Source organism: Canis lupus, chromosome 17, assembly GCF_003254725.2.
Source record: "Canis lupus dingo isolate Sandy chromosome 17, ASM325472v2, whole genome shotgun sequence".
In the NCBI taxonomy this organism is placed as follows: domain Eukaryota; kingdom Metazoa; phylum Chordata; class Mammalia; order Carnivora; family Canidae; genus Canis; species Canis lupus.
In genome coordinates, this window is record NC_064259.1 from 51,260,597 (window position 1) to 51,273,485 (window position 12,889).

The 12,889-nt window shown below is 49.7% G+C and overlaps 1 protein-coding gene across 27 annotated transcripts in view; it reads right to left on the reverse strand.

Annotated features, from left to right (window-relative positions):
• DYSF (dysferlin) overlaps positions 1-12,889 on the reverse strand; it is a 216,353-nt gene that overhangs the window by 152,022 nt on the left and 51,442 nt on the right. For 13 of the 27 annotated variants that reach the window (XM_025453520.3, XM_025453524.3, XM_049095366.1 and 10 more), the window contains exons 5-10: positions 6,401-6,515; positions 5,077-5,169; positions 4,507-4,718; positions 1,718-1,846; positions 1,221-1,283; positions 348-398 (exon numbers count right to left, since the gene is read on the reverse strand). In XM_025453520.3, the coding sequence (XP_025309305.3) occupies positions 348-398; positions 1,221-1,283; positions 1,718-1,846; positions 4,507-4,718; positions 5,077-5,169; positions 6,401-6,515 (663 nt within the window). The remainder of the gene's footprint in view (positions 1-347; positions 399-1,220; positions 1,284-1,717; positions 1,847-4,506; positions 4,719-5,076; positions 5,170-6,400; positions 6,516-12,889) is intronic. The other 14 variants (XM_025453527.3, XM_049095371.1, XM_025453536.3 and 11 more) reach the window with 3 other exon arrangements.

Genomic DNA, 12,889 nt, shown 5'->3' on the forward strand with positions numbered 1-12,889 from the left:
GAAGCTCAACACCCCCTGTTAGACACATGGGAAGAGATTTCCCTCTCCGTCCTTTCTTTCAGATCATTTACCTGAGAAATCTCCCGGTGCATTTCCTGTCATGTGCATCACCTTCTGGATTGATATTTATTCGATAATAAAAGTCTGTTCTTTGTCTATGACCTTTGTGGAGAGGATTTCTGACTTCAGAGAAGATTTTGTCTTTTTTTGTTTAACTATATTTCCCCAACACAGACCAGAAAGGAATAGGACCCCTAAAGCACCAGCTTCTGCACATTATATACAGAGCCTCCACTAACATGAATTAGCAAGAACTAACTGCCTTCAAAGAAAATAAAATAAGTTACCCGGAATTCCCCAATGAGAGCATCTGTCCTGAGAGAACGGGAGTCTACGACCTGCAGGGGATGGGGGAGGGAAATAAATTAAAACTCTCATTTACAAGTAAATGTTGGCCCAGACAGGACCCAACACAACATCTCTTCCCTCCCAAACAGTAACAGCCAACACTTACATAGAGCGATTGCTCTGTTCCAGAGATTGTTCTGAGCAATGTTTAACACTCACATGAACCCCATAAATAGGGACGAGTATCGTCCCCATTTTACAGATGAAGGAACAAAGGTACAGAGAGACTACAGGACTTATACAGAATCCACAACCCCTAAAAGGCAAGGCAGGACCAGAGCCCAGACAGTGGCTCCAGAGCCCACACCTTCAACAACTAAACTATACTGCTGGGGCACCTGGGTGGCTCAGTGGTTGAGTGTCTGCCTTCGGCTCAGGGCGTGATCCTGGAGTCCTGGGATCAAGTCCCACATCCAGCTCCCTACGTGGAGCCTGCTTCTCCCTCTGCCTGTGTCTCTGCCTCTCTCTGTGTGTGTCTCTCATGAATAAATAAATAAAAATATTTTTTTCAAAAAAAAAAAAAAAGAATGATTTCAGGACCCTGACCTGTGGCCCCTGTGAGGGTGTTGGGCAGTGGAGGTTCCCCGCTTGGTTGTTGCCTCCATCTGAGCTGCCAATGATATTTCTGTGACCAGCAGAGCTTGCCGGTGAGCTGCTCCACATCACCGGTGCCCTGGGTCGTATGGCTTCTTCTTTTACAGGTACGTACACACACACACACACACACTGACATGCACACATACACACATGCACGGTGACATATGTATGAGTGAACATGTAACCCACAGAAAATGCTGACTGCTGAGACGTACCGTGATAAAGATGGGCTCATCAAACAGCTCCGAAGGAGAGTCAAACACATTGAAGAAAAGAGTCTGTGGTTCAGGGCCAAAGGGAAACAAATGAGTGCCTGCTGCCCCCAGGGACTGAGGAGAGGGTCAACCACCACCCCCAGCCTTCAGGTCTGTTCACACAGAAGTGTGGACTGAGGTCTACCCAGTGAGCTCTGGGGATTCCACAAGTTCTGGGGTATCCCACCCTTAACCTCATGGAAGTTGTCATCGCAGGGACAGGGTGGGTGGCTGGGCCTACAGCATGTCAGAGATGGGGAGCTCTGGGAGCCCAAGGCAGGAATAAGAGCTAGAACTCTTCCTCCACATCCTCAGATAACCTACTCAGGACCCAGCACATCTCTGTGTCAACAGAGTTAACACTCTACAAAAACCAAATGGGCTGTGGGATATCTGCTGTGCACTCTCAATTTGTAAGGGCCACCGTGGTCCTAGTCCTAAGAGCCAGCACCTCCTACCTCGTTAAATAGTGGGCTGTTTCCCTTGTGGATCCGTGTCCTCTTGGTCTGCCCAGCAGCAGTGACCTTGATCACAGGCTTGATATTCACCCCTGGCAGCTGGCGGCCCTCGATCACTTGCACTCTGATCTGAAAGCCAAGAGGAGGAATGAGTGGGACGAAGAGGGTAAGCAGTCAGGCCCCAGGAGAGTTGGAAATCTCAGGGGCCATTCTCACTGCTGGCTTCTGGGGAAGGGCATGAACAAACAGGCTCTTATGAGGAAGAGCATTACAGAAACAGTCGTATTTTCCTACCAAGGTCCCTTGCATCTATAAAATTCCATAATTCCATGCAAGAGCTGTCATGCTGCCCCAAGCAAGCTCCCAGCATCAAATTCCAGGCTTGGGCCAAGGACCCAGATCCCAGATCATTTCATGCGGCTGTTGGCACAAGGCCTCCCTCAAGACCCCTTGACACCAACACATCTAGGTGGCCTGGACATTCTTCACTGACAGTCCCCTCAGAGGCTGACCTTCTATAGGGAAGTGACCCTACTTTGTGCTTTATGAGATACAATGTTCTCTCATGTTCTGAGAAATAAATTGAGAGTTTTATCCACTAAACTTTAAGTAAAGAAAGTTTTCGGGAATATCTGTGCTTCCAAATTGAGGCAAAATGTTTATTTTTTTTTAAGATTTTATTTATTTATTCATGAGAGAGAGAGAGAGAGAGAGGCAGAGACACAGGCAGAGGGAGAAGCAGGCTCCATGCAGGGAGCCCGACGTGGGACTCGATCCTGGGTCTCCAGGATCACACTCTGGACTGAAGGCGGCGCTAAACCGCTGAGCCACCCAGGCTGCCCCAAGGCAAAATATTTTAAAACCTGAGATTTTAAAATATTAGGACAATTTTCATAGAAAAATAAGATGTTTACTGGTTTTAAGTTTAATCAGAGGTGATTTATTGATGGATCGATCAACACTCTTTTTAAAAGCCATACTATAGAAAAATATATTATTAATAACAATGGGAAGGTAGATCCATGTTTTTATTCTCTTCATTTTCCTGTATTTTATAAATTTTTTACAATAAACCTATATTAATATTCAAAGGAGGAAAAAGGCAGTAAGTACTTGAATTGAGACTAAACTAAAAACAATAATGTGAGAATTTTGTCTCTCAGGCAAATACACAGTGGTTACAGCTAGAACTTTTGCTTAAATTACCACAATTTAGGACTAAAATGTATTTTTATAATTTGTTACACTTAGTGAAAAGCTAAGTTTCCTGTTTTTAATTTTAAAAGTACTTCTGAAGAGCTCAATATCACTAAATGCAATTCCACCAACATGGGAAATTTCATAGAAAAGAAAAAGAATAAGCAAAGGACCAAAATAAAATACAAATAAAATGGGATGGATTTTGGATTCAAATATGCCAAAGGGTTAGGGCGCCTGGGTGGCTCAGGTGGTTAAGCATCCAACTCTCAGTTTTGGTTCAGGTCTGTGATCTTGGGGCCAGACGATTAATCCCGGCATCAAGCTTCATCTCAGCGTGGAATCTACTTGAGATTCTGTCTCCTTCTCCCTCTGCCCTCCCCCTGCTCACACACACGTGCTCTCTCTCTCTGTCTCAAATAAATAAACCTTTTAAAAAATAAAATATGCCAAAGGGTTAATATTAACAGTTTTATTCTGTGAAGAGCTTGAACAAATTCAAATTCTATGTGGCCTTCCAAAGAATCCATGGCTATAAGGAAGGGAATGGATCAAGAAAGAAAAGAGAGCCAGACAGAGCTTAGATTTCGGGATCTTGTTAAAACGCAGATTCTGACTCACAGAGTTGGCGGTCTATGTTCCCAGCCAGTTTCCAGGTACTGCTTCTGCTGCTGGTCGAAGGACCACACTATGAGTAGCAAAAAGCTAGCTGGCCAGATAAACCCCAGTTGGAAACCGCATAACAAATGTAAAGATATGCTGAATCTCTGCAGTGCGCCCCTGCCAAATTTTTTTTTTAAAGATTTCACTTATTTATTCATGAGAGACACAGAGAGAGAGAGAGAGAGAGAGAGGCAGAGACACAGGCAGAGGGAGAAGCAGGCTCCACACAGGGAGCCCGACGCGGGACTCGATCCCGGGTGTCCAGGATCACACCCTGGGCTGATGGTGGCGCTAAACCGCTGAGCCACTGGGGCTGCCCCCTCCCCCTGCCAACTTTTTATTTATTGTTTTTTAAGATTTTATTTATTTATTCATAAGAGACACACACAGAGGGAGGCAGAGATACAGGCAGAGGGAGAAGCAGGCTCCATGCAGGGAGCCCGATGCGGGACTCGATCCCGGTACTTGATCCTGGGACTCAATCCTGGGACTCTAGGATCATGCCCTAGGCCGAAGGCAGGCGCTAAACTGCTGAGCCACCCAGGGATCCCCACCCTAACCCCAACTTTTTAAAGAACTAAACCAGGGCCTGCTCATTCTTCATCTTCCCCCAGGGGTCCAGGGAAACCCCAGACTCCAGCCTAGGAGAGCCCTTAGGACCTGCCCCAGGCTGGACAGACATTAGCTAAAAGAAAAGACTGTGGGGATCCCTGGGTGGCGCAGCGGTTTAGCGCCTGCCTTTGGCCCAGGGCGCAATCCTGGAGACCCAGGATCGAATCCCACGTCGGGCTCCCGGTGCATGGAGCCTGCTTCTCCCTCTATGTCTCTGCCTCTCTCTCTCTCTCTCTCTCTGTGACTATCATAAATAAATAAAAATAAAAAAAAAAAAAAAAAAAGAAAAGACTGTGGTCAGAGAGTCAGCCCATTACCTGGAAGTCCTGCGGTTTGTCGGACAGCAGCTTTCTGGCTGCGGGAGCACTTCTTTTCCTCTTGCTCCCAGGGTGGTAGGGGGGCAGATGGGAAGGTGGCTTCCTCGGGGTGGTGGGAGCCCCAGGGCCTGGGACGCCACTCTGATCCAGTAATGGCTCTCCCTCGTCTCCAGTGAGCCCCTGGTCCTCAGTGTCCTCCTCTCCTCCTGTGTCTGGGCAGAAAGGGTGCTAGTAAGGGCTGGTCCCTCTGGTCCCGAGCCCAGGACCCTGCCCAGCCAATGGAGGAGCCAAAGGGCTTGGGCGCCAAGCTCTACCACCCATCTCCCCTCCTGTCAGTGAGCTGGGATGGATAAGGGAGAAAGAAGAAGAGCTTCCAACAGCTGAAACGTGAGGGCAGTCTGTCCAGTTAGTCAACAGGAAGGAAACAGAATGGCCCTAGCCCTCCCCACCACGTCTGCTGGATCAGCCCCTCTGGCCACCTCGCCCCACGCTCATGAGCTGACAGATGGCAGCGACAAGCCTGTTACAGGTGGAAGGATCAGGATCGGGGTAGCCTGACCCGCGTCTCACCCGTGGGGGCCAGCCACTTCTTTCCAGAGTATCTTGTATCCACGGTGCTGTCACTGAGCAGGGACCAAGTCTCAGCCCGGCTCTGTCCCCCACCTGGCACATGGGCAAGGGCACAGCCCCAGGAGGGGAGGAGGGAGCGGGTGAGGGTAGCCAACCTAGGGCATCCCCACCCCAAGCCTGCTCTCCCTACCTGCCCCAGCCTGGTACAAAATTGGAACAGTTCCCATGTCTGTCAGAGACTGTCCCTTCTCACCAACTTGCTAGGAAGGACTGGGAATTTGTCACTTTGGGGATCCTTGCTTGAGTGGCCCGAACCCTAACTCTGACAGACCCACCTCCAAGGTGGTCCCAGAGCACACGGACCCCTCACCCTCCTCACTCTGTCACCCGAAGCACCCCTTCTTTCTGCCCACTGCCTGCCCTCCCCAGCAACCCATGCCCCAGTCCAGTTTGACCTCTCTATGACCAAGCTCAGCCAGCGTGGAGCTCCAGGATGCCTGGGCAGGCCAGGCTTAGGGTACACCCCCACCAGGGGCTGCTCGGGTGTTAATGCCGTGTTTGCCTCTAGCTCCCTCCATGGGGAGAGAAACTGCAGACTCTTTCCCATGGCCAAGTCCCCGCCTGGTCCATCTGTGCAGCTTCCTGCACATTCCAGCAGGCTGGGCCACATGGGGTCTCACCAGCCCTCATACTGGCACACCAAGCACCCTGGGCGGGATCCTTCTGTGACAAGGCCAGCAGAGGCAAGTGAAGAGAACTGAGGCAACCTTGGAACTTGCCAACTCAGCCTGCTCATTTCACAAATGATAGACTATTGGCCCCAAGAGGGAAAGCGGCCAGCCCAAAGTCACACAGCTACCTGGTGCCAACGTCAAGAAAGGAACTCATGTCCCCTGCCATTGGCCCAAGGCTCTTTCAAGGAAAACCCAGTTCTTTTGTCACGTGCCATCACCAAAGGTCTACTAAGTGCCAAAGCAGGGAAGCATCCACCTCTGAGGAGCAGGACAGGCTCCACCCCAGCACAGACATGCCCTCCCATAGCTCCCACCCATGGAGAGAGCACAGTGCAGAGCAGCAGCCTGCAAAGGGCCCCTCCCTAGGAGGGCTTCCTCATGCTCATTCTAGTAGCACTCTCTCTGCAGGGCAGAAGGCAGCTCTCAGGACTCCCCACCCACTGGTGTCCTCTCTTCCCTGGGCCTGGGCAGCCCCCAGCCTGGGGAAGGCAGCAGAGGCTGGCCGAAGCCTCACTAAGGCGTCCCACACCCAGACTCAAGCACTGCTGCTGGACTTCTTCCCGGGGGCCCTGCCAGGGTAGGCTCCTCACCGGCCCCCATATCCATGTCAGGCAGAGTCGGGGAGGGTTCCAGAGATGCAGCAGGTGGGAACAGGGGCACGGCTCCAGGGAGTGGAGTGTAGGACACCTGCAGGACCAGCGAGGCCTGGAAGAGATGGGGGTAGAGGGCAGCAGGTTAGTACACTGGCCTCGGACCACCACCGGCCAGCATCCTTCCAGTCCCTTTTACTCCTTCACCAAAGAAAATGGCTCTGACAGGGGTCAGGTTTGCAGGCAGCTGGGGCAAAGCCACCCCAAGGGGCCTATCAGCATGGTCAGGTGGTCCAAAGCACAGAATCTGGAGTCAGCTTCCACCACTCAGAAGCCGAGCAATGTTGGTCAAGCCCGATAACCTCCCCATGCCTCCCTTCCCTCACCGGTAAAATGAGGGTGCTAACAGCAATAGTACCTTCCTCGTAGGGTCAAGTGGGGATTAAATGAGCTGATAAAGCACATCATAAACTTTTATAAATGGATCAGCAATTCAACCTCTCCTGCAGGATTTTAAACCCTCAGCCTAGGCCTTTCTTCGGGAAAAAGCCCCCTGGCCCCTCTGTTTAGCTGTGGGGCCCTCCCCTGCTTCTCCACAGGCAGCTCAGCCTTGCTCTGCTCAGGTGCCAGCTACCTCTGAGAGAGTCCCAGGGTGCTGATCACTTTTCTGAGCCCTCTTCCCTCCCAGAAGCACCCCTGTCCCCCACCTCAACCTCAGCTGTTCCAGCTTTGACTAGCCAAGAGGTCTGGTGACTAGTCACTCCATTCTCATGGACCAGGAAAGCCTGCTCTGTGTTTTCACCCCACGGATGCACCGCCCTCCAAAAAGACCTACAGTGTTCAAAGGGCCCCTCAGCAGGCTCTCCAGCCTTCTAGCTCCTAGACCAGTGGGGGTCTGGCCCAGCCTTCCCTGGTGCCATTGTTTCAGCAGGCCTCCTGGGGCAGCCTTTTTATGGATCAAAATAATATGTTCTATTTAAGAAAGTTTAGAGTGTACAGAATCCTTGAGGAAAAAAAAATAATGCAGGGTGCCTGGGTTGCTCAGTTGGTTAAGCAACAGACTCCTGGTTTCAGCTCAGGCCATTATCTCACAGGTCATGATCTCATGGGTGTTGAGATCAAGCCCTGCATAGGGCTCAATGCTCAGCAGGGAGTCTGCTTGAGATTCTCTCCCTCTCCCTCATCCCTCACTCACTCGCACACTTATGCACACTCTCTCAAATTCTTAAAAAAGAAAGAAAAAAGAAAATACAAGAGAAAACAAATTTCCATAATTCTACCTTCATTCACATTTTGATATAATTCTCTCCAATCTTTTTAAAATGCTTTTATATTTTACTTATGTTAGTAAGCATTTCCCAGGATTTGACAACTCCTTTATAAAGATAATTCGTTGGGTTTTTTTTAAGATTTTATTTATTTATTCATGAAAGAGGCAGAGACACAGGCAGAGGGAAAAGCAGGCTCCATGCAAGGAGCCCAATGCGGGACTCAATCCAGGGTCTCCGGAATCACACCCTGGGCTGAAGGCAGCGCTAAACCGCTGAGCCACCCAGGCTGCCCAAAGATAATTGTTAATAATGCATAATATCCTCTGAGAGGTTCAGTATCATTCACTGAGTATGTCATCAGACATCTCTACTGAGTAATATTAGGGATTCCAGAGACTTCTGGGGGCAAATCCTGGTCCTGAGACAGAAAGGGCAGACGTACTGGATGGCTCCAGGTCTGGGACTTGAACCCCCAGACTGGGGCAGCCAGGCTAAGGGATGGCAGGACCAGTGGAAGGACAGGGTTCGGAACGCTAAGGAAGGAAGCCAGCCAGAGCCAGCTTCCCGTCCCAGGAGACCCAGAGTGGGGCCAGAGGGCAATGAGACCCTTTCTGTCCTGGAAGCAAGGCAGGCCCTCAGTGCCTGCTGCCAGGTTTGAGAACCACCAGCAGGTGTCGCCACTTGAGCAGGCAGCCGGCCTCACACTCTAACCTCCTAGAGCCCAAAAAGGAAAGAACAGCTTCTGGGGCCCCACTCAGGTGGGGGAAGGCAGCAGCCGGGAGGGGTGGTTGTCCAGACCTACTCACAGCCACCCCAGACTCCTGGAGATTCCAGTCAGCAGGTCTAGAGTGGGTCTAGAGTGGACCCAGGCAGCTGAATTTTTGACGACCATCCTGGGGCTTTCCCCCACTTCATCCAAAGGCAAGTTGGTTCTTTGGAAAAGTAACTAATTCTAGGGTTAGGCCAGGGAAAGTAGAGGACTCTGGAGCCCTTTTGTACCAGAAAGCAAGGAAATACTCAAAGAATGATAGAAACATATCCGAAGGACATAGAAAACTATTCTCACTGACTCCCACTAGCCAAATCTGGTACAATTTAAATATGAAAATAAATATAGTAGCAGATCAAACCATTGAATAAAATAGGAATGTATTAATCTACACAGAAATAAATAGGACAGAAGAAATCTTTTCCTTATAGTGAAATACCAACTGATAAATGCAGAAAAAAATAATGGGCTCAGAGTATCACTACTTGACAACAATCAAAACAATAATTAATCTAACCAAGTAAACAGCAATGGATATAAAAACTGCCAGGTAAAAGTTGGGTGAGGAGCAGAGTATTTAAAGTCACAAGGTACTAAATACCAGAGTATTTAAAGTCACCTCCCCCCAGAATTCTTATTAGAAAAGGAAATGGAGGGATCCCTGGGTGGCGCAGCGGTTTGGCGCCTGCCTTTGGCCCAGGGCGCGATCCTGGAGACCCCGGATCGAATCCCACGTCGGGCTCCCGGTGCATGGAGCCTGCTTCTCCCTCTGCCTGTGTCTCTGCCTCTCTCTCTCTCTCTCTCTCTCTCACTGTGTGCCTATCATAAATAAATAAAAAATTTAAAAAAAAAGAAAAGGGAATGGGTTGGTGATTAGCGGAGAAAGCCAGCAAAGGCAATGTTAATCAGATGCTCAAGGTTAAGAGCACATTAATTAGAATACGAGGGCAGCACATATTCACTGTGTTCTCTTCCTGCCAAAGATGCTCAACCTAAATCTATTCACAAGGGGGGCACGTGGGTGGCTCAGTCAGATGAGTGTCTGCCTTCAGCGCAGGTCATGATCTCAGGGGCCTAGGATGGAGCCCTGCATTAGGCTCCCCACTCAGTGGGGAGTCTGCTTCTCCCTCTCCCTCTGCCCCTCACCCCAGTTGGGCTCTCAACCTCTCTTAAATAAATAAAACCTTTTTTTAAAAAGTTTTTTTAAAGATTTTATTTATTTATTTATGAGAGACATACAGAGAGAGGCAGAGACACAGGCAGAGGGAAAAGCAGGCTCCCTGCAGGGATCCCAATGCAGGTCTCCATCCCAGGACCCCAGGATCACACCCTGAGCCAGAGGCAGACGCTCAACCACTGAGCCACCCAAGTGCCCCCCAAAAAATTTTTTTTGAAATAAATCTAATCACAAGGAAACCTCCAACAGACCCAAAAGGGGAGACATTCTACAGGATAACTGGCCTGTATTAGCCAAAGTCAAGGTCACAGGCTGTAAAAGTCAAAGAATGAGGAATTCTCCCAGAGGGAAGGAGACTAAAGACAAACAACTAATACAACATATAATCCTTACTTGGATATTGCTACAAAGAACATTGCTGAAAAAACTGATGAACTCGAATGGGGGTCTGTGGCTCAGATGGTAGCGCTGTATCAACATTCATTTCCTGAGAATGGGGTAACTAGGTGACAGGCACTAATCAGAGGGCTTAGTGGAGGGATAGGATGAGCACTATATGTTGGCAAATTGAATTTAAATTTTAAAAATGTAAAAAAAATTAAGAAGGCAATAAATATACAACCAAAAAAGAAATAATTCATCTCCTCAATCTCTGAAAGCTGTAGGTTTCTTTGGAAAAAGTCCTTCATCAGAGAAAATACACAGTAAATTCAGGGTGATGGGCCAGGACGTTGGCGACTTACTCTCAAAGGGTTTAAAACAAAATACTCTTTGTACTCCTCTTGCAACTTTTCTCTAAAACTTAAATTATTTTAAAATAAAAAGGTTAAAAATCTCCGAAACCTGCTTCTGCTCTAATCATAGGAATCTCACTCAGACAAAAAAAGCCCCTCACCACTCCCCCACCCCCCGCCATTCATGCTGATTCCCACTCTCCAGAAGTAGTGTGAGGCCAAGTGCAAAATGAAAATACAGTCCCTTGTTAAAATTTTATTAGGAATTTCAAGATGGCAATAGCAGAGAAACCAAGTGCAGGGCCTAACAGCCCATGAGGTGATTGCTTGGCTCAATCTAAGCTGGGCAGGAATCTGAAAGGTTGGAGGGTGTCGTTCCCCCCCCCCGCCCCACCCCCACACACACACACACACACACACACGGGGCCTGACCCATTCCTCCATGAATTTGCTTATTCATTCCCTGCACAAATAAATACGTTGCACCTGCAAAGGGCCAAGCTCTTCAAGATATGGGGATTCTTCTATGAACAAAGCAAAGGCTTCTGTCCCCATGGAGCTGACATCTTGGCAGGGGAGATAGACAATAAATAATAAATGAAATAGATATTAAACTTATAAAACTTGTCAGAAAGAAAAGTAAACCAGAGCCAGTGAGATCAGGGCGGCAGGCAGGGCTGCAGGCCACAGTGCTAAATCAAGTGGTCTGAGTGGACCCCACTGAGGTGAGGAGAGATGGGCAAGACCTTGGAGGGGACACTGCTTGGCTGCCTCTTGGCACCCCATCCTATTCTTTTAACACTTGGTGACTGAGGTCCCCTGGTGCTAGGAACAGATTCCCTTGGAGAACACCCCTTCTTTTTCTCAGAGTAGGCCCTGCCTACCCAGCCCCTCCACACACCCCAGGGGACTTCGTATCTACTCTGTGCTGAGCACAGAGGTGGGCCCGCAGGAGAACGACTGCCACACTCCGTGGCCTGGGTGCCACACCTCAGCATGGAGGCTCAGGGGAAGGCCTGCAGGAGAAGCAGGAAGGAGCAACAGCCCCGGCATTGGAAGACCACCCAGGCAGCCCTTCCCAGGGTTTCCTGAGTATCAGGTACCCCCATACCGAGAGCCCCACACCAATCTCCTGAGGAAATGGCAACATCCTGGTGGGTCTGGGCACTTGAATGAGACTCCCAGCACAGAGCCAGCTCCACCTTTTATTTACCCATCAAGGAGCCACAAGGACATCCCCGGCACCTTCAGAGGATCTAAAGCCAGGACCTAGAACAGGCTCTGAGGACCACTGCTTCAAGATCACAGGTGATTAATACTAGAGTCCTGTAGCTCTATAGGGGATCTATAGCAGCATGTCTGTGGATCCCACCCAGGTCAGGACCTCCCACCTTCACCGTGATGTCATACCTCATTGCCTATCTCCTTCTCTAGACATAACCAGAGCTGAGATTTTCTTCCTATGGGATGTCTATGAGCTCCATGCTCTCCCAAACCACGTGACCTTGGCCTAGGGCCCTTCTGAGGCTGTCCACATCAAGGTACCCCACCTGATAGCCCTATTCCTCAAGACTCCAGCCCTGGCACCACCATGCAGTCATCCTGTTACAAGACCATTGTCATTAGTCATGTGGCCACCAGAACACACTGTCCTGGAGCAGGTAAACCTGTCACTCATGTCTGCCATCTTGAGGTCCACAGTCAACGATATCACAGAACTCTGGAGGGTCCTGTCTGGCCACCAGGCTGGGAGGGCCTAGGAAACCAAAGACAAAGACAGAGGACAACCTCAGCAGATCCTCCTACAGGTTATGAGGCCAAGCTCTGGGGTCCTTTGCCCACACGATCATGCTCAACCCCATTGCTTACTGCCTGCTTCCTGAGCCACAGTTCTCTGACACTGAGCTTAGTTAGCATGACCAAACCCCAGATCTGCCCACTCCCACCTCCCCTAATGCACACTCATGAGTGCAGGAAAGCTCCGTATGTGTCTGCATCTTATTTCCTTCAGACAACACCAAGAAGTTGGGGGAGGGTAAGATGTGGCCCTGAGCGGAGGGAGGGGTGGTTGGCAGCATTTTCAAACCACTTGAAAGAAATTCAAGCATTCACTCCCAACACAGGGCCCTGCTCCAGTGCCTTCCTGTCTCCCCAGCCCTCCACACCACTGGGGTTCATGTTTCCTTATGACCCGGCAAGTCTCACTTCTTCTGATCTGCCTCTGGCTGTTAAGATTGAGGTAATGCCGACAGTTTGCACGGTGTCCACACCCTCACTAGCAAGCTACTCTCAAAGTACATTTGTGAGTATGCAGCAACTTTCTTCCATGTGTGTCCAGAATCCCTACGGGCCTGGAGGCTCCTCCGGGACAGGGATGTGTTGTCTCCTTCAGTCTAGAATCTGAGGACTGATTTGGCATCTTCTCCTGGCACACAGCGCAGTGAGCCATCTCTGAAGGGATCTGGGTGAGAATACTGAGTGCCCGGCCAATGGAGTCCAAGGCCAGCCTGCAGCAAGACTTTATGGCCTCCCACAGCC